This window comes from Lynx canadensis, chromosome A1 (assembly GCF_007474595.2).
Source record: "Lynx canadensis isolate LIC74 chromosome A1, mLynCan4.pri.v2, whole genome shotgun sequence".
Classification (NCBI taxonomy): domain Eukaryota; kingdom Metazoa; phylum Chordata; class Mammalia; order Carnivora; family Felidae; genus Lynx; species Lynx canadensis.
The window spans coordinates 27037692-27060254 of record NC_044303.2 but is presented as its reverse complement, the minus strand read 5'-3'; the positions used below and the strand labels follow the sequence as shown (position 1 = coordinate 27060254).

The window sequence follows — 22563 nt, the reverse complement described above, 5'->3', positions numbered from 1 at the left end:
TTTGAGAAGTTAGGGATAATAATATCTCTAAAAGTCCTCCCTCTAGGTCACCTTCTGCGGAGAAAAGGGAAGGACTTAACATTTACTGAACCCTGCTGTGATCCAGACATTTCTAGGCACTGAATATTCAGACTTTATCTTGATTCATTGGGACAACATTTTATGCTCACAGGAAAAATGATCCCAATTTTATAAGTAACAGAACTGAGGCTCCGGGTGGTTCAGTAACCTGCCTTGGGTCACTTTGCTAAAAGGAAGAAGATATGAATGCATCTGACCTAAAAACTTTTTTTTTGTCCCATCACAACAGAAGTACAGATGGTACATGCTGATGGAAAATAAAAAGTCTCTGCTGGTAAAGGCTTCATAAAATATAAAGTCCATGGACTTGAATCACGGGACATTTACAACTTGACTTCTGAGAAGAGGGGAAATTCCAAATGGTGTTCATTACCTCAGGACCAGAAATAAATAAGTAAATAACTTATATTTTATTATAGCTATTTGAGAAATACTTCAAACGGGATTCTCTATTAAACTGGGGTTTTTAAGAAGTGTTGCATGTACATGGTAAGATATATGCAACAGAAGTTGGTCTTCCTCCCATGTGCCCTTAGTTCTATGACTCAGATATAACTACCATTAAGTTTGTGTAGTGTTCTAGAAATTCTGTACAAATAATAACATTCTATACAAATAATATACTGTTTTATACAAATTCATTCAGACAGTTATTTTAAGGCCCTGGGGGGAAGAGCAATAAATAAAACACATGAAAGCCCTCCCTCCAGGAGGGAATATAGACCATAAACAAACAAGGAAAATATATGGCACGTCAAATAGGGATAAATGCCAATGGAGAAAAAGTGGGAGGGGAGATGCTTACACTTATAAATGCAGTGGTTAAGGAAGACCTTGTTGAAAAGATGGTATCTGTGCAGTAAAGACATAAAGGAGGTCATCCTATTCCACACTGACTTCTCCTTTCAGCACCATATGTTAAAGCCCTCACCACATCAGAACTGAACAGGTCTACCTCATTCTCCTTAATGACTCCATCGTATTCCACTGTTTGCATCTATGAATGTTTTGGATTAATCCTGTTATGTAATTTGTTAAGATGATCCTTGAAGTGGTTATAAAAAGATCTGGGGAATGTGGTATAAAGCCTGATGAAGTAGAAAGGGGCTTAAGTTAGGTGTGAAAAGCTGTGGATGCAAGTCCTAGTGGGCCACTGGCCCCAAGAGATCATGTTATCATTGAGTATTTCTAGAATGCCTTTTTTATGTTAGTGGTCTGGCCTCAAGAGAGGGTCTCCCTTTTCCTGTCACATCTTAGCCTCTGCTAGTGTCCATCAGGCACAGGGTGATGTCTAGAATCTTCTCTAGCTGGGGGTCAATGTGACACACTGCTCGCAATTTTCCTCAATGCTAGGCTACCTGTAATCCTTGTAGAGTCAAAGAAAAACACCCTCCAGGTGACACGTTTTATAATCCCCCACAAAGGAAGCATTAGCAAAAATTTTAGGGAGCAGTTAACCCCCTGGGCTCTGAACACAATCTTCCCCTTTAGGAGAAAGCTCATAAGCTTTCTTAAAACAAAAGCAAACAAAATCCCTACCTTCCAGTAATATTTATTTAGGTAGATGCAGATGTTTAACTATGGGCCATATGACTGAACAGATTTCACATTTAATGAAAGATTAATTTATTCATTTAATTATTATCTGAGGCAGTACCTGGATTATGTCAGCACTCTGCCAAGCTCTGTAGGAGGAATAAATATCAGCGCAATATGGCTCCCGCCCTTGTCACCTTCTAACCTTTGAACAAAGACAGGACAAGTAAAACAAAACAAAACCAAAGCATGATTGTGGTAAGTGGTGCCAAAGACAATACGACGAGAATTAAAACGAAGGGGAGAATGCTATGATCCAGAGCCCCTCTAAGACCCTCAGAGAGGAATTGGAGCCAAGATCCAAAACAGGTAGGCAGAAGGTAGAACAAGGGAACTTTGGGAATGGGTGAGCGTGTGTGTGGATATGTGTGGGTGGAAGGGGAGCAAAGGCCCAGTGAAGGGAAACACAGGTGTTGTAAAGGTACCTTGCAGTGGCTCTGGAGAGCTTAAAAGCAGAGTGTGGGGCTAGGAGGACAGGCAATGCTGGTTGCAGTGAGAGCAGCCCAGGGTCCTAAAGCCCCTACGCTTTGTTATTAGATGTGGGATCAGTAAACTAGTTCTGCAAGATATCCAAAAAGAGCACCATCAACTCCTTCTTCTGTTTTTGTTGTTGCTTTTTTGATATATGGGGGGTGGAGGTGGGAGGGTGAGGTTGTACACTTGGGTTTTACAACCTCTGTTTCTGATTCAGGTAGTTTTTAAAACCAACTTAATACCTATCAAAATAATGTATGCCTACAGTTTAAAAAAGCAAATAGGGCTATTGTCGTACTTATAAAGGCCTATAACTAAAAACAGAAATCCCCTATGCCACCTGTCCCATCACCCCTTCCTGCTCCACAGACGAGACCACCTTTTTGTTTGTTTTTATTATGAAAGGTAGTTATTTGCCAGAATGAGCTTGCTATACAGGTAAGACTTTTGCCCCACCCGGTTAGTTACTCTCAGTTTGATAAATCTATGGGCTTGTCCAGAGGACAGAGGCTGACTAGTAACTAACCCATCACATCCCACAAGGAGGTTAAATCCTGTCATGGGAGAGAAAACTATTTTCAACTTCCAATTCAGATGTTTAATTCCATATATTTAAATAACATGCACATACTGGTATCTCTTAAATTGTCATTTAAGAAATGAAAAAAAAATTATCATCCTTATCCCATCACTACCTCTTGACATGCTTCTTCCCCCATCCCTCCAGTATGTTTAAGTATTAATTTGGGGCTAAATCAAAATTCTGTTTACAGAATTACAAAATGTGTTTATAAGGTTTACATTGTTAGGACTATACAATAATTGTTTACTACACATGTAGTGTAAGAATACACTTCCTATTTTGTTCAATATTTCGTTTTTCTTGGTGGCCTTTTTTTCTTTCTTTGTGTGTGTGTGTGTGTGTGTGTGTGTGTGTGTGTGTGTGTGTGTACCTATTACTGCTCCTGAACTTTTCAAAGGCACTTTAAAAGCCCTATTAAACCGTTTTGTTTTTGTTTTTGTTTTCATGATCAAAGCCATTAGTTTATCTGTCACATCTATTCTTCCCTCAAGGGGCCGCCCATCTAGACCATCTGGTCTAGCGCTTTCCCAGGCCAGCTGCCCACCTGTTGTCCTGGGGCTTCTTTTTAACACCATCTTGCGAAATCCCTGCGCCTCTCGCCTGTGTTGGGTCCCCCGTTTCCTGGATCCCATGGTTTCCTCTTTCTTGGTTTACATCCTCATTTTTGTAGAGCACATTCTCTAGTAGCTTCCTGAGAAAAGTACATGGGAGGTAAATTCGTTGAGACCTTCCTTGAGTGTCTGAAAATGTCTTAATTCTACTCTGGTGCTTGCTAGTTTAGCTTGTAATTGAATTCTAAGTAAAAAGTCATTTCCCTCAGAATTCTGAAGGCTGAATTGTCTTCTAGCTTCCAGTATTGTGCCCGAGGAGTCTGGTGACATTGGTATTCCTGATCTGTTATATATGACCTGTCTTATTTCTCTGGAAGGTTTTGGAATCTTCTTTGTGATCCCCGATGTTCTAAAATCTCAGACTAAAGAATTTCAATGATTCTCTATCCATTCTTAGCCATTGTTCTGGACCCTTAAAATATGGAAATTCCTTATTGTTCCACTTGAAATTTTTCTTGCATTATTTTTTAAGACTTGTCTCCTCACCATTTTCTTCTGTTTTCTCTTTCTGGAACTCCTATGATAAAATGCTGAACCACATGGACGGATCCACTATATTTCCTACCTTCTTTTCCCTCTTCCCCTACTGACCATTTTTGTCTGCTAAGCTACTTCCGAGAAAGTTTACTTGACTTTATCTTCTGCATCTCTGAATAAGTTTTTTTTGTTCTGTTTTTTTTTTATTCCATTATTTTTTATTTTATTTTTTTACTAAGTTTAATTTCTAGGAGCTCTTATTTTTGGACTGTTCCTTTTTTATAGGATGCACTTTTTATTTCGTGTGCTCTCGTCTTTCTAAAGATACTTAGGTTTTTAAAAGTTTTTCTTCTACTTCTGAGTTATCTATATTTTCATTGAGTGGCTCCCAACTTCTCTCTCTGTGTTGATCTCTATATTTTATTCTATATTTTATGTTGGGAGCTATACTCAAATATCTGGTGACTCTATATTTAAGGCTCACACACACACGTACATACACGTACACACACACACACACACACACACACACACACACACACACACACCTGGGAACATTGAGTCCCTAAAAGACTGACTAGAAGCCTCAAGTGGGGGCAGGGCATTTTTATTATCTGGAAGGCATCCTTGTGAGGTAGCCAGGTGAGGGATCCAGCCATTTTGATGAGGACTCCAAACGTCACTCAGATCATTTCTCAGGTTGTTCAGTTTCTTTAGATCAGAATCCTTCAAACTCTTGCCTAAAGAGCCTGTCCCTGGCTCTGGGTGCTCTGGAGCTATGCTCTGGAATAGTCCAGGAGGGTCTAACCTGCCGTCTATGGAGTTTCATTTAATTCCCCTGGCTTCACCTCTCCATCCTGGGTCTTGCTTCCCTGAGTCCAGCACATCTCTGATTCACTTTAGCCCAAGACTATGCCTCAATCTTCCGGCACAGATGGAGAACTGTAGTGACAATGTGATGCAGGCAGAGGAACACAGTCTCACAACTCCCTATATACTACCTTCCACCAATGACTGCTACCTATTCTGTAACTCCTGTGACCAATCCCCTTTTGTCTCATCTTCACACCCTTCCATGCCTCCCCAGGGCCCTGCAGAATGAATTCGCAGGCTTCTCTCAGTGTGCCTCAGTTCCCGCTCCTCCATCACTGTGCCATCTTCCCCAAATCTGCTGATATCTCTCATTTAACAGCATCTCCTCCTTGGTTTGGTATCTCTTGCTCTCGTTCTCTGTTTTTTTTTTTTCTGTAGTTTTTTTGATTTCAGGGAGATGTATGGAATAAAAAGGTATGAATGCACGTGTTCAATCTGATAGAATACAAGTTTCCGGTCTTAGAAATCTTTCTTGGGTTTTACATACTTACTATGTACTCTAATCTAATTTGTTTATCCAGAGAATTTTAGGTTACCCAGAATCAACTACTGACTACCAGCCAACTATTTTTAGGGAGGATGTTGCCAAAATAATTTTAATTCTCTATTATTTTCAAGGGAGTGTCATGCAAAGTGAGTTGAACTCCTCTACAAATTTATATTTATGGTTCCAGAAGTTTGGACCAATTTGAGGCAGACACCACATCAATTTCTTAGTACGTAGGAAGAAAGGTAAGCAGGAAGGGACGAAAGGAAGGGGGGAGGAAGGGAGGGGTGGATAGAGTGGGGAAGGAAATAAAAGAAACAGACATCAAGAAAAGGGTTTAAAAAAAATAGCAAGATGACTGTCCCAAATGACTATTTTAAGAAAAGCTAAGTTTATTAAGTAAGAAAAGAGACGGCAGAAAAGTCATCTGACTTTAAGATAACTCTCAACAATGATCACTCACTAGGAAGGCAGTCAACTGATGAAGTCACTAAATGTTTATTGTGAAACTCCATCTACTCATTCATTCATTCGTTCATTCAACAGCATGTACTCAAAATCCATATAAAAAACATCATTATCCAGCAAAAACAGTCAACATAAGAAATTCTCACAATTATATGCCCACTATCTTCTAATTATGTTCTTGTCCTTTTATTGCCCTGAAAAGTATCTGTTTTTGGTTTAAGAATGCATGCATATATGTATGTACTGATGTATATTGTGCATATTCCTTACCTCATTCCCCAAATAAATGTAAGGCAGTTTGCTGGTTATCCTTTTAATATATTATTTTTCTTGAGTACATTTCTTACAAATTTGTCTACCCAAAGTGATGTAATTCTCTGTATATGATGCCATACTCAGTTATGGACCAATAACTTTAAAAAAAATAACTATGTTGTCAACAACGATGCTTCTAATGCAGCTGTGATCATATCTTTCAGCTTGGTCAGATTGAAGACTTTGTAGTCAGACTGACCTTGTTTTAAATCCTAACTCTTCCACTTGCTGAATCCATGACCTTCAGAAAGATAATAATCTCCCCAATAGGAAAACAGATAGGGTATTGTCTATTCTGCAGGTTTTTCTGAGGATTAAATCATATGATGCATCTAAAAAGCCTGAATATTGGAGGTGCCTGATAAATAAAAACTATTAAAATCAGAGCATCAGGAAAACCTTTCACTCTCTAGAAGTACGTCTTTTCTAAGTGAATGGTTTTCGCTTCCATTCTTAGGGGTCACATCACCGGTAAGCTGGTCCATTGGAAGCAACTTGTGAGTTACTGAGGAGTGATGGGGATAAGTTCTTATACATAATTAGGGAAAGCAATATGAACGTGCGCGGGGGTGGGGGTGCGAACAGGAGGCCTGGAAAACAATTAAAGGAAATACTTGACTTTGGATCAGTTTCTTAACCTTTTATTTAACCTGCAAAATTGGGAGGCTGGATGGAGTTCCTCCAAATATTGATGATAAAGAGTTCTATGGTTAGATAGTTTTGGGAAATGTGTTTGTCTCATGCCCTCCCCCATTCGAGGTACCAGTTTGGCTTTAGCTGGCATATTACAAGCTTATTTGCCTACGGATCATCCTTACTTTTTTTTTTCAGGCACTGCTTAACATATTTTGAGAAGGGCGAAGGGTTGACCTGCAACTTTCCATTCTATAATGTTTCTCTCAGTTTTAGGAACTCAGCTAAATGTTCTAGTTAAGGGGAAAAAAAAGGGAAACAACATGTGTCAGAAGTTTTATTTATGGATGATTTCTTCTGAAGCAGCATATTAACTTTTAGAGTGGGAGAAACATCTATCATGACTTTGAGGGAACTAGACATTTCTAAGTTTGGTGAACATCTCATCTGCATGGTGCCATCAACATCTCTGACCAACAACACACTGACTGGACTTATGCCAGTTCAGTGGATTTCATTTGGTTATAAAGACAGTCAGATTATTGGGACACATCTGGCAGTTTTGGTAATCAGTGAATGAAATGAATCAACAGGGTAGTGATCGGACTGGCTGTTCAGTGATCAACATGACCTGAATGGAAAATAACTGTGGGATAAGTTAATCCTTAGGCTGCAGGACTGTATCATGATACCAGAATAAAACCCACATGGGCATCCATGGTGAATAATTCTTAATGCTATAATTAGAAATTAAACTGCTAAAATTATTTGCTTCTAAAATACTTTCACTTTTTCTATCAACCTACCAACATTTACTTTTATCCGAAAGGAAAGGGCTGTGCTATATGTTGCTGCCAATAAACGGATGTACAGCAGGAAAGAGGCCAAAGAACCTACCAGAAAACTATCCAGGAGCCAGATGCTCTGTCAGTCACTTTCCACGTAGTCTTCAATAAGTCTTTGTTTTCTTCCTTGTAAAAATAACTATCCTCAAGGAGCTTATAGCTAAGTTGATTATATTTACAAATTTGAGATTTTCATTTAATGCCTTCTTACGTTACAAAATCATTCTTAATTTATCTACATAGCAGAGATAAAAGTGAATGAATATTTTGATGTTCTTTAATTAATTACATGAAATAAAGCCCCCTCCTTCATCTTAATTGCAGGAATTCTAACACAACCTGTTGCACTGTTTTCTCTTTTTTCTCTTGATATGTCTCTTTCCCCTCAAGGCTGCCAAGGTTTTCAAGTGTTCTAATTATTTCTCTTTCTATTAAATACTCTGTCTCAAAAATATACTTTTCCTTCTTCTCAAAAGGAAATTTATCAAAAAACAACACTGTGGAATCCAAAGAATGAGTGTATTGGTGGTAAGGTGGCCAACGATCCTGGTTTGTCCAGTACTGATGGGTTTCTCCCTGTGTGGGGCTTTCTGGGCTAAAACTGGGTCAGTGTCTGATGAACCACGACAGTGGGTCACCTTGATATGTAGCTTAAGAGATCTGGATGCGGCATTGGATGCCTGCATCAGAAAGTTGCAATTTTAATCCCCCTATTAGAATTTCTCTTCTTTCATTGCCAAACAGCTGTAGAAAGCAATCAGACACCAGATGGATGAATGAATTTAATGACCTTTAAGTTTCCTTTACACCAGTGGTTTTCAATTCTGGTTTCTTACTAGAATCATCTGGTTAGCTTTTTAAAATGATGTTATTCCCTGATTTGGTCTGAAGGCGAATCCCAATCATCGGAATATGTGTTCAAATTTCCCCAGTTGATTCTTATGTCATCTCGGGCTAAAAACCACTACTTTCATACATTCTGGGATTCAAACTACAGGTCTAGTAAGAGCCATTCAAAGAAAAGAGAAATCTCCTTTATGAGCTCTGACTCTGACTATTACATGCAAGTTTCCATTTCACATTTAAAACAAATGGGAACCCACAAACTGACCTTATAGTTATTCACCTAAGGATCATGATATCTAAGTTTTTGTCTTATCATGTTTTCATTCTGACCAACAATCACTACCATCTATTGACTTTTTTTTTTTTTCATAAGAAGCTGTATCAGGCACTATGGGGCCACAGAGATTTAAAACTCAGTTCTCTGTATGACACGTGAAACGTGACTAACTTATCGAGCCACCAACCTCAAGAGGAGATCAAAGAGGAAACGTCTACGGCCCAAGATGGCTGGGAGGGCAGCAGGTAGGGTTTAAACAAGGCTTTGAGGACGGGGTGCGGTTTTAGTTAGAAGGTCAGAAAAGGCATTCCAAGCAGGGAGAAAGACACTTCGGGGGTGGGTAAGAAGCAAATAATATAAATAAATATAAATAATATAAATAAATATAAATATAAATATAAATATAAATATAGCAAATATAAATATAAATAATAAAAATAAAAATAAAATAATGCAAATACACCTACAAATGCTAGAATTCACATCTGTGCAATGCAAACCATATCTGGGGATGCACAGAGCTCAATATGAGGCCAGCTGAGGAGCGAGGGGTCATAATTACCCAATCACTTTTTTGGTGGTGACCACCCGTGACACTGAAAAAGAGAATTGGACTGGCCGATGAAGTAGCTGGTTAAGGACAGGCATAAAGACAGGCTTGAAGAACAAGCCACTCACTAAACAGCAATAGCAGAAGTCCCTTCCCTCTCTCGTGCTGGGCCCACTGAAGAGACCTAATTGCCCAGACATCAAGGCGGATGCTCCAGCAGTCATTGCTGAACTCTTGAGGTTCCCACTCTAGCCAACCAAATGATTATTTAACATTGAAGGAATACAGTTAGAACAGAACTCAAGAAAAAGTTGTGCGCTAGTTGTCATGTTATATGATTACCAATCATTGGCTTTCAATTACTTTTATAATGCAAGGGTCTTTTTTCTGGATTTCAGAATTAAAGCACTACTGTTCCATTTGTCTTTGCCTCCTAAAATAGTTAATTTTCCTATTTATTCCAATATCTGGTCTTCATGGAAGATATTAACTAAATGTCAATGAATGATCTGGGTATGCATCATCTGAGGAAGTCAGTTGGCAAAATTAACATTTAGAAGTAGGCACCACTGGTTATTTCACACATTATTAACTTATATTACAATTCAAATAAGCTTACAGCTGGCAAAAAAAAAAAAATCTCTTCTGTAAAGTGATCTCAAACATAATAGGCTTAATCAGAGATAAATTAAATTAGGCAGCCATGCATACTACAGCATATTAATTCTGAGTAGTTATTAAATACATTTTCTGTTATCAGTGGTGTGAACAACATTATATGCAAACAAATTCTTCAAGAGGGTAGCAAATAAAGTTTATGTCTGGGATGCTACGTGCCTGACATTTTCTCATGCCTTCTTACACTGTTAAATAATCTTTCCTGCTAATAGTGGCACCAGGTTTAGTTCCCATGAACAAGTCAACTCCACTCCCAGACAATTAAAGCAAAAGAACAGCCGACAACACTGCCAGGGTGGTTTGGATTTTTCCAAAGGGAACTTTCTATGGCAATTTTTAAAAGAAGGCATTAGTGAGTCACAGCTGGAGTAAAACTGTCCAAAGTATAAGGTAGTGAATATTCATTATGTTAAAAAATGACGCATCTCGGGGCGCCTGGGTGGCGCAGTCGGTTAAGCGTCCGACTTCAGCCCGGTCACGATCTCGCGGTCCGTGAGTTCGAGCCCCGCGTCAGGCTCTGGGCTGATGGCTCAGAGCCTGGAGCCTGTTTCCGATTCTGTGTCTCCCTCTCTCTCTGCCCCTCCCCCGTTCATGCTCTGTCTCTCTCTGTCCCAAAAATAAATAAACGTTGAAAAAAAAATTAAAAAAAAAAATGACGCATCTCATTCTGTGTTTTGGGTCACCTATGTTCCCTGAGAGTATTTAAAGAAGACAATTATTAAGGTTAAAGGCTATTTTGTAAAGAAGATCCTACCATTCTTTCTTTCCTTAAATAGCAGCAATCTAAACCATCAACTAGCACTCAGATTTCATAAGCTAGCAAACAGTGCTTTTGTGAAAGAAAAAGATACATCTAAGCTTTTGTACACACACACACACACACACACACACACACACACACACACCCTTCTCCTTGATATACCTCTGCCATATTATCTTGTTCTTTTATTAATCAATCAGGCCCTTTAATGCCTGTGTCCAGAAGCAATTGAAGTTACTAGGTATGACCACCCTCCCACCCCCAAGTCTGAGAAAAGCACTGGAGTTTCTTTGCGCTTTGCACATTTAAAACTCAATGTAAGGTGACAAGAACATTAAGCTGCCCAGTGAGCAAAATGTGAAACTAATCGCTATCTGTTCTTACCCGTGGGTACAATAATTGGCAAATTAAAGTGCCTGAGGATAGCTGGCCCACCTGCATCAAAAAAGCATCACTTTAAAACAGCTAATGAAGATGAATGGACGCAGCCAGCTTTACTGACAACTCCTTCAAACACCAGAAGACTGAAAAGGCAACATTAGAGCACCCATTTACTTTCTTGTAAAGTACACACCATGTAGAACTCTTGTTATTTAAAGGAGTAAAATCCAAAATAAAGGAGTAACATACAAACTCCTTCCATGTGTTTTATACACATAGGGGTTGAGCTGAGGCTATCCCTTGCTCCTCAAAACCCAATGCTTTGCGTTTTAAGCTGAAAAACTGGGTTCAAACTTGCCTACTAAAATGTTGAGTTTGTAGCTTTATGACAACTAGATTCAAAGGCGTGCAAATACCACCAAAAAAGGAAATAAGTTCGTTTTAATAACTTTGCTACTGTTCGTTCAGTCATCCATTTGTTTGATACGTACTGAACAACTACTGTGTCCGAGGCAAGAGATGAATGATGTCTCCTCAAGGAGCTTGTCAACCACTGGAGCCAAGATGCATACACACAGCTAAGAGGGACTACATGTTATCGTAGAAATACTGCCAGAGCACCTCCCTCCCCTTCCAGACTTTGGAGGGGAGCAGACTCTTCCGCTGAATTCTAGGATGACACAGAAGGCACAGAATGGAGAGTTTCTGAGGCTGAACAAACTTGAGAAAAAGCTAAGGTGAAAGAACAGCACAGGTAAAATCAACAAGAAGGTCATGGTCTGCTTGAAAAAAAAAAAAAAGAAATTGCCTTCACAATACGTGAAGGAAATAAATACGGGAGGCAAGAGATCAACAGATGATGAAGATACCTATGAAGATAAGCAAGGGTGACAATATGAAGGGCACTGGAAGGCATGTCAAGGAGTTTGGATTTCGTTCTGGAGGTGGTTGTTTGCAACGCTCGTGCCAGATAACCTTAGAGTTAGGGAGGGGACGGAGGCAGACGGAGAAGGCACGGAGGGAGAGGGAGGCCAGGTAGTCAGGACCCTGGGTCCCGCAACTGTTTCAACCACAGAAGCTCTGCTAGTATCTGTTTTATATCAGGTCTTAGTTTTTTAAGGAACTTATAACATTTCAAATGGTTTTAGATTTACAGGAAAGTTGCCAAGGTGGTCCAGAGTTCCCATAAATGTCTCACCTACTTTCTCCTAATATTAACATGTTATATTACCTTGGCACATGGTCATAACCGAGAAACACACACTGCATTCAGGCATCATGCCTCTTTATCCCTTGTACACACGCCTTGATGTGTAACAGTTTCTCAGTGTTTCCTTGTTACTCATGACCTTGACAGTCTTGAGAAACATTAGCCAGGTATTTTAGAGAAAGTCCTTCACTTTGCTTTTGTCTACTGTTTTCCTCACGACTAGACTAGGGCTCCAGGTTTTGGGAAGAACGCCAACAGAGGCGAGGTACATTTTTCATCATGTCCTATCAGGAGGCGTGTGATATCAACCAGGCTCACCACTTGCGACACTAACCTTAATCACTAGTGTTTACCAGGACTCTCCTCTGTAAAGTTACCGTGTTTCTCCTTCACACATGATCTTATTTGGAAGTCAGTCACTAAGTCCAGCCCCCACTGAAGGGTGAGAGTAAACTCCCCTTCCTGGTGGGAGCCATATATGCCTATATTATGTGGAATTATTTTATAAGGAAGGTTTGTCCCTTCTACTCCAATTGTTTACTTGTTCAATCATTTGCTTATGTTAGGATGAACTCATATATATTCATTTTATACTTCCAATTGTGACCCACTAGCACGTTATCTATTTTGTTGCTCAAATTGTTCCAGCTTCGGCCATTGGGAACTTTTTTTAGGTCATCGCTTCTATCCCTTTGACATACTCCCATTCTTTTGTCTTTTGAGCACTTTATTGCTTTAGGGAATACCAAATGCTCCAGGCTTATACTGTATTTTTGCTGCCTCAGCCCTAGAATCAGACATTTCTCCCAACATTCACAGTTCCTTTCACTGGAGGATAACGTTCAGACACCATTTAGGAAACCAGTATTTGGGCATCAGTATGCTAGCCGCCACTGGGACAGCACTGGCCCCAGGCCCTGTTAGCAGAAAGAGCTGGGAAATTTATGTATATGTTCAAGCCCAGGTATTCACCTATAGCTACAATTGTTCCTGTATCTGTCCATCTGTATATATATTAGGCTAAACGTGAGTTCGTACTTGACATGTCCAACTCTAGTCCTGCACTAAAGGGTTCATTCTTTCCAGCCTTCCCTCCTTACTTATCTGCAAATGCCGGACAGAGAGAAATCTGGCTCTCACCATCTATTTATTTTTTGTTCATCTCTAGTATCTGAACTTTTTTTTTTTTTGAAAACAGATTTCCATTCTTTAAAATAATAGGAAAAAAAGCCTAAAAATAAATATTGTAAGAGAAGGTCATTAAATTACTTCATGCATAAAAGTAACACAATTATATTTATATTTTTAGAAATGCTATCCTGAGACGAGGTAAGGATAAGTGTTTGGAAAGATGCTCCACGTCCTTCCACATGGGAAGGGCCTTCTCGCAGCAATGGAAATACAAAAGCAGGAATCAATTTGAGAGGGGCTTTAGAAGATTAATGCACAGAAGTGATTAAATGTGAGAAGTGAGACAGTGAAGTCAGACACGAATGTGGATTAAATAATTAGGTGCACGGTGTGCTTTTATCTGAGTTAGAAAATACACTGGGAAGAAACGGTTTGGGAAGGAAATAACTGAGTCTGGGGCATTTTAAGTGGAACATCCACGTGGACGTGCTTCGAAGGCATCCTGGAATACGGTTCTGGATTTGAAGAGAGTTATCCAAGATGTAGAAGTGAATTTCAGGGTCGTAAGCCCAATAAGGAAGATGGAAAACTTTGGGACTGGATGAAAAGGCCAGGGATGCATGAAGAATAAGCAATAGATCAGGGGCAATAGCCTATCCAACGTTAATACTGACAGATACATGCTGAATTCTAAAACAAAGCATAGAAAACAAAAAGGAGTTATGAATTATATAGTATATAGTGCTACATAAGTATAACAGCATTTTTTTTTTATCATTATCATCACTGTAATTGTTCTGTTTTTACCAAATCATTTCAAGTTTCTTCCGGGCACACAGTAAGACTATAATTCCCACTAACCCTTGCATTTAGGTGCAAACATGTAACTCGTTCCACTCAAAGGAATGTCAATTGCCACATCTAGCCCTAGTCCTGAGAAGCTTCTGCGGGATCCTCTACCTCATTGTCTATTTCACGGTCTATTTCATTGATACCGGGTGTAAGATAAAGCGAGAGATGCAAGACTAAAAGAGAAAAGCTATATGAGGCACTTAATGGATAAATAAAAAACTTTTGAAAAAATTAAACATCTATTTATTATAAAACACTAACCAACTAGGGATGGAAAATAACTTTTCCAATCTGATAAAAAGCATCACTGAAAATCCTACAGATAAAATCGTACTCAATTTTTAATACAATGAAAGAGTCCTCATAAAATCAGAAGCAAGGCAAGGATGCCCCATCTCACCACTTCTATGCAACACTGTCTAGGAGGCTTAAACCACTACAATAAAGTAAGAAAAAGAAATAGAGGATAAAAATTAGAAACAAACAAAACTGTCCCTATTTGCATAGTTTATATTAAAAAATCCAATGAAACCTACCAAACAATAATTATAACTAGTAAGTAAATTTATAACATCACAGGGCAGTCTTATTTTTATATTGAGATATAATTCACATACCACATTTCACCCTTTTTACGTGTACAGTTCAATGGTTTTTGTTATATTTACAAGATCGTGCACCTATTATCCTTATCTAATTTCAGAATATTTTCATCACCCAGAAAGAAAACCTGTACCATTAGCACTAACTCCCTATCCCAAGTCCCTGATAACCACTAATCTCCCTCCTGTCTCCATGAAGTTGCCTACTCTGAACATTTCATATAAATGGAATTACATAATAGGCGGTCTTTTGTGTCTGACTTCTTCCCCTTGGCATTTTGTTTACCAAGTTCATCCACATGGTAGCATGTATCCATATCTCATTCCCTTTTTAAAATTTTTTTAAGTGCTTATTTTTATTTTTTTTTAATTTTTTTTTCAACATTTATTTATTTTTTTGGGGACAGAGAGAGACAGAGCATGAACGGGGGAGGGGCAGAGAGAGAGGGAGACACAGAATTGGAAACAGGCTCCAGGCTCTGAGCCATCAGCCCAGAGCCCGACGCGGGGCTCGAACTCACAGACCGCGAGATCGTGACCTGGCTGAAGTCGGACGCTTAACCGACTGCGCCACCCAGGCGCCCCTTAAGTGCTTATTTTTAAAAGAGAGAGAGAGAGAGAGAGAGAGAGAGAGAGAGAGAGAGAGAGAGAGAAAGCAGCGGAGGGGCAGAGAGAGAGAGGGAGACACAGAATCCAAAGCAGGCTCCAGGCTCCAAGCTGTCAGCACAGAGCCTTACGCAGGGCTCTGATTCATGAACTGTGGGATCACAACCTGAGCTGAAGTGGGACGGTTAACCGACCGAACCACCCACGTACCCTTATTTCATTTCCTTTTTTGGCTGAATAATATTCCATTTCATGTATATCCATTCATTAGCTGTTCGGGTTTCCTATACTTAGGGTTTTAGGAATTTACTGCTATGTACATTTGTGTACAAGTTTTTGTGTGAACACGTATTTTCAGTTCTCTTGGGTCTATACCTACGAGTAAAATTGCAAGGTCAAATGGTAACTCTATGAATAACTTTTTGAGGAAATTCCAAGCTCTTCCAAAGTGGTTGCAGCATTTTACATTCCCGCCAAAATGAATAATGGTTCCAAATCTCCACCTCCTCACCAACGCTTATTATCATCTGCCTTTTTTATTATAGTAATCCAAGTGGGTGTGGAGTGGTATTTTTATTGTAGTTTTCATTTGTGTTTTCCTAATTACTAATGATGCTGAGCATCTTTTCATGTACTTATTGATCATTTGTATATCTTCTCTGGAGAAATGTCTATTCAGCATTTTCCCTATTTTTAAATTGGAGTATTTGTCTGTTTATTGCTGAGTTGTAAGAGTTCTTTGTATATCCTAGGTTCTAGACCTTTACCATATATACAATTTGCAAGTATGTTTTTTTCCCACCTTGTGGGTTTTCTTTTCACTTTCTTTACAGTATCCTTAAACGTTTTTAATGTTGAGGAGGACCAATTTGTCTATTTTTTCCTTTTGTTGTTCATGCTTCTGATGTTGTATCTAAGAAACCACTGCCTAATCCAACGTCATGAAGATTTATAGTTACGTTTCCTTATAAATTTTTTATAGTTTCGGCTTTTACATTTAAGTCTTTGATTGATTTTGAGTTAATTTTTATGTATGCGGCGAGTAATGGTCCAAGTTCATTGTTTTGAATGTGAACATCTATTTGTCCCAGGACTGTTTGCTGAAAAGACTAGTATCCCCCGATTGAGTTGTCTTGGCACCATTTCTGTAAATCAATTGACCATAGATGTATGGGTTTATTTCTGAACTCTCAATCTATTCCATTGATCCATGTGTCTATCCATCAGCCAGTACCACACAGTCTTCATTACTGTAGCTTTGTAGTAAGCTTTTAAATCTGGAGTGAGTCCTCCAACACTACTCTTTCGCAAGGTTGTTTTGGCTATTCTGCGTCTCTTGTATTTCATAGAAAGTTTGGAATCATCTTATACATTTCTTTTAAAAAGCCAGCTGAGATTTTTACGGGGATTGCTTTGAATCTGTAGATACAGTTGGGGAGTTCTGCCATCTTAACAACGTTAGGTCTTCGATGATCATGTTGCGTCTCTCTAATTATTTAGGTCATCTTTGATTTCTTTTGACCATCTTTTTCAGTGTTCACCGTCCACATCTTACGCTTCTTTTGTTATATTTATGCCAAAGCATTTTGGGTTTTTTTTAATGCTATTTTAAATGGAACTGTTTTATTTTTTCGATGGCTCATTGCTGGCGTAGAGAAATATAACTGATCTATCCCGCAGCCTTTCTGAACTCATTTCTTAGCCCCAATAGTTTTGTGTATGTGTGAATTCCTTAGGATTTTCTCCATATAAGACTGTGCCATTTGTATACAGAGTTTATTTTATTCGTCCCTCCCTAATCCAGACATCCTTTATTTCTTTTCTTCTTGTCTAACTGCCTTGGCTAAAACCTTCAGTATATTATTGAACAGAAGTATCAAGGGCGGGTATCTTTGTCTTGTTCCTCATCTTAGGTGGGAAACTTTTTCAGTCTTTCACCGGTAAGTATGATGTTAGCTGTGGGTTTTCATAGCTATCCTTTATCAGGCTGAGAAAGTTTCTTTATATTTCTAGTTTGTTGAATGTTTTTATCACGAAAGGTAGTTTGTTAAATGTTCTATGTCCGTTGAAATTATCATATCGTTTTTGCCCTTTTCTTCTATTAAAATGGTGTTCCACATTGGCTAACTTTTGAATGTTGTACTAACCTTGCATTCCCGGGATAAATCCCGCTTGGCCATGGTGCATAATCCTCTGTACGTGGTTTTTAATTTTATGGGCTAGTATTATGTTGAAGATTTTCATGTTTATATTCATAAAGCATATTGGTCTGTAGTTTTCTTATATTTTTCTGATTTTGGTATCAGGACAATACTATAATTATAGTTTTATGTATTCAAAGTAAGCAATTAGGAGATAAAAAATTAAATTTCACCTAAACTATTAAAAATACATAAAATTCTGAGGAATACGAAATAAGAGGCATAGAAGAATTTTACATTGAAAACTACAAAATGTTGTTGAGAAATGTTAAGGCAGACCTATATAAGTGGGGAAAGAATGTCTGTATGCTTATGGATTGGGAGGCTAGTGGTGATATTCAATTCTTCCTGAGTTGAGGCTTGGATTCAACATATTCCCAATGACAACGCCACTAAGCTGATCATTTTTAGAAACCGGCAAGCCAATTCTAAAATGTATGTAAAATTTCAGAAGAACTAGGAGATCGAAACAAATATTATGAAAGAAGAACAAAGATGGAAAGCATATACCATCTGCCTTGAAGACTTACTATAAAGCTACCATAATCAGTATAGTGTGGTACTAGCATAGAGAGCAACAAAATAAATGGAAGAGAATAGAAAGGTCAGAAATAGAGGCACACTTATATGGTCACTTGATTTCTGAGAATAGCATGAAGGCAGTCGTTCCATTAGGGAAAGGAAAGTCTTTTCAACAAACAAGACTAGAAGAATTTAATGTCGTATACAGGAAATAATAAGCCCAACCCTGACCTCACATAATACACAAAAGTTCATTCAATACAGATCATAAATCTAAATATAAAACTAGAAAACTATTTGAAGAAGCCATAGATTTTTTTTTTTTTTTTTTTTTTTTTTTTTTCTTTGGGGATAAAGTTATTTTAGGATACAAGGAACAGTGTTCATAAAAGGAAAACAGTAATATTATAACCCCCCCCCAAATTAAAACTTCTGCTCATCAAAAGACATCATTAAGAGAATGAATAGGCAGGGTATAGAGTGGCACCGTTAAGAAATAGTTACAAAGCGCATATTTAAAAGATACCAACAACCCAATATTGAGATGGGAAAATAATTTAAAAAACGCTTTAATGTTTATTCATTTTGAGAGAGGGAGACAGAGCATGAGCAGGGATAGGGGCAGAGAGAAGGGGAGACCCAGAATCCAAAGCAGGCTCCAGGCTCCGAGCTGTCAGCACAGAGCCCAACATGGGGCTCGAACTTAACAAACTGCGAGATCATGACCTGAGCCAAAGTCGGACGCTTAACTGACTGAGCCACTCAGACGCCCCTTTAATAAACATTTTATAAAGAAGATCTACGAATGGCCACTAAGCACATAAAGAAGGTTTCCACACGAGTCATCAAGTAAAACACATATTAGATAACAAGGAAATACCACTAAAAACCCACCAGAGTGGCTAAAATTCAAAAGACTGACAATACCAAATGTTGTTGAGGATGTGGAACTAAAACTATCATTTGTTATTGGTGGGGATGTAAAATGGTGCAACTACTTTGGACAAAGACCTGGTAATTTCTTACAAAACTGAATATGCACTTAATGACCTAAAATTCCACTCTTAGATGTGGAACTAGTAGAAATGAAAGCCTATGTTGACAAAAAGCCTCGCTCAAGATTGTTCATCATAACTTCATTTATAATAGTCAAACCTGGAACGAGCATAGGTGTCCATCCAAGGAAGAATGGATAAACTGTGGTATATTCATATAACACGGTATCACTAAGCAGAAAAATAGAAATGCCCTACTGATAAACTCGGGGACAGAGTCATCTCAAAAACATCATACTGTGTGAAGGAAACCCGGCACAAAAGAGTACGTAGCGTATGATTCCGTTTCTATGAAGTTCTAGAACTAGAAGTAATTTACGCTGGGTGGTCGAAGAGGGCTGGGGACTTGTGGGGAAGGGGTAGGAGGGAATTTTCTGAGGTGATGTAAGTTTGAGTAGCACAAGGATAGGCATTGTCAGAACTCATGAAAATGCAAACTTGGGATCTATGTATTTTATATAAACACATATTGTACCAAAAAAAAAAAAAATTATAAAAAAATCATAAACTTTGAATTCTGGTAATGATATATAAGCCAGAGGATTGTGTGTGGGGGGAATGGTGCTGATGTCTACAACTTACTTTAAAATGTGTCACAAAAGAAGATGGATTCATGGGTGGACAGAGGGATGGGATGAGAGTGGTGGAGATATGAGTGTTCACTGTAAATCTCTTTCAACTTTTCTGTACGGGTAAACATATTCATAGTAAAATGCTGCAAAACTATCTTTAAAAACGGAGTCTTTCATAATAAATAATAAATGAATTTAAAAAATCAAAAGAAGAAAGCCCCACCAAGCTTGTAAGATACCAGTCATGTGAATCTGGCAAGGTATTTAGATAGTCTACATCTAAATGTCCTTATTTATAAAATGTGAGTGATAAATAATATAAATAATACCTTCTATACAGGATTGTTAAAGGACTATACTTGACATATGTGAAAAACAGTCCCTGGCATAAAGAAGGACTGAGTAAATGTTTTAGGGACTATTTTCAGTGAGCATGGAGTGCCTGTGGCCATAAACCCACAAAAATAAAACGTCTCAGAAACAGAAGAGGAGGACAACGTTTGCACATTTTGTGAAGGCAATTGTTATATTTGCTGTGTAGATAAAATCAGATTCACTGTGATTTTTTTCCTATGCATAAATGTCATTTATTAGGACCTCAAAGTGAATGAGCTAGTAGAAAGGAAATACTATATTTTTGAAAACCCATAAAGCATATTTTTAGACATGGTATTTCCTTGACTTTCATTCCAGGAAAACACTAACACACGGCATGGAGCATGCTGGGCCCAGAAAAGAAAGCCTGCCAGATGCCACGGCAATAAATAGAGTGAGTCCTTGGAGAGGAAGCATAAAACGAGAACATGTAGCATTATGTCTCCCAAACCCTTCCCATCTGGTATTTAGCCCACTGAAGTCGTGGGGTTTTTGGAAATTCACCCTTGTAGGCCACCTTTAATTAATTTTCTTATTTATTTGTTCAGTAAACATTTCAATCACGGCCCACTCTGGGCAAAGTTCTCAGCATTGCCCTCCAGGACTTAACGAAAATGAAGCTGGGTTAGGTCATCTTAGAAAAAAAAAGTTCTAAATGCAGTAAAACTAAGAGGATAGTACTGTCTATACCTGCCACATCCTTTTTCGATATTCACGTTAAAAATGCAATTTTAGCATTTTTAATCAACAGATTAAGCTACTGCGTATTTTCATAAATGACAGAAATCCTCAGGAAGGAAGGTAGCAGAATTTATGTGGGTTATATCTTTGCTGAGAAGTGTATAAGTAAAATTACATTTTTTATAAATTGTATTTTCTATCGTGTTTATAAATATTTTTATAAATGGATATTATAAACGCAAGTGGAATTTCTTAATGTGATATCTTCTACTAAATTGCAATTTAGTGATGTCTCTAAATAAGAAAAATGACCTCTAGAATACTGAAAGTTGTTTCATTTTATGACTGCTGTTTCTTGGGTTGTCAAATATACATACTTACGATAATTCCAAGAAAGGGTGATTAATCGATTTTTACCCAGGATTTTAAAACAACAAAGGAAATCCTTTTAAATGAAAGGAAAAGTACATTCCATTCCCTTAACTCATCTTTATTTTGGGATTACACTTTCTCTGCTAAAATTTAGGATGGAATTTCTAACAGGGATGGCATTGTTCAGTAAATAGCATTCCTTTGTGTGCGTGAAACATTTCGACTGAATAAAAATGGTCTCAGACTTTTTAATCTGGAAAACTTTTGCCTATAGTATTTATTCAAATGTTGTCCATATTTTCAGGAAAGAATTTAGAAAAATGACTTTCTCATAAAAATATGGCGTTCGCTTGTGTCTGTTTAAAAAGGAACTCCCTCTCCTACCTCCAGTGCTCCCACGCACACACACACAAATCCTGTGCTATCAATAGAAGCTAAAGCTAAAGAAACACTGGCTGCATGCCAAATTCTGGGATAACAGGGAAGAGAAAGCTGGTAGGCAATCACCTCTCCCAGCCCTTATCTTTTTCTCCCACTTATCAGTCTGGGCTGGGGGGCTGCAAGGTCCATTCTCTATGACCTCTTTCTTGACTGGAGACACAAGCTGTGAGTCAGGTGCCCTGTACTTTAATGTCTTATTATTCTTTCCCTTGAGTGAAACCTTACTGTTGAGGGGAAATAAAATGTTACACGTAAATGAAAAGACTCAGTCACTTGTAAATCACCTTCCTGGGTCTCACCACCAATACACCTGCAATTTTAAAACACCGGTTCAATTTAAATAGTAATAAATTTGTCAAAGAAGTATATTGAGACCTATATTCAAATAAAGTTTACCACTGACTTTAGGTTAATATACTGTTTTCTAAAATAATACAAATGGCGTAGAATGGTCAAGGGCCAAACTTCTGTTAATTCCTCCCAGTGTGGATCATCTTAGAATAAAATGATTAGGGGGAAGTTAGGGATTCATGAAGCAGGATGGAGAGGGTTTTGTTGTTAACAGTTGTTGAGGCTTTCACTGGCCAACAGCTTATACTACTGTATTTATATAACTGTCCTTGAGATTAAACATCATGTGATTTCAACAAGTGTGTTCTTTCTGGTTCATCCAGATTAGGGAGCTTTCCCCATGTTAATTTTGTCTCTTTCAAAAGCATCCTTGGAATTCTTTGTCCTTAATTATTCATGTCTATATCTCAGGTGGTAAGAGCACACTTGACATTTACAGTTTTTCTGGGTTCCTAACACTTACCAGTTTTGTTTTCTGCCTAGACTTGTTAGCCTAATTTTGTCCTCAACACTTTCAGGAATCATGCATTATTTCCCCTTGCATTTTGCACAGTTGCTTATTGAGGAATCCAAATTTAGGTTTCAATTTACTCTAAATGAACTTGATGATCCTCTCATCTGAACCAAACTCCTGATAGTTTTTTACTGTTTTCCCAT

At 38.2% G+C, this 22563-nt stretch overlaps 1 protein-coding gene across 1 annotated transcript in view; it reads right to left on the bottom strand.

Annotated features, from left to right (window-relative positions):
• Window positions 1-22563, bottom strand: part of ENOX1 (ecto-NOX disulfide-thiol exchanger 1) — a 451396-nt gene that overhangs the window by 242674 nt on the left and 186159 nt on the right. The window contains 1 exon segment of the mRNA XM_032591194.1: window positions 3279-3425. Within this exon segment, the coding sequence (XP_032447085.1) occupies window positions 3279-3366 (88 nt within the window). The 5' untranslated portion in view covers window positions 3367-3425.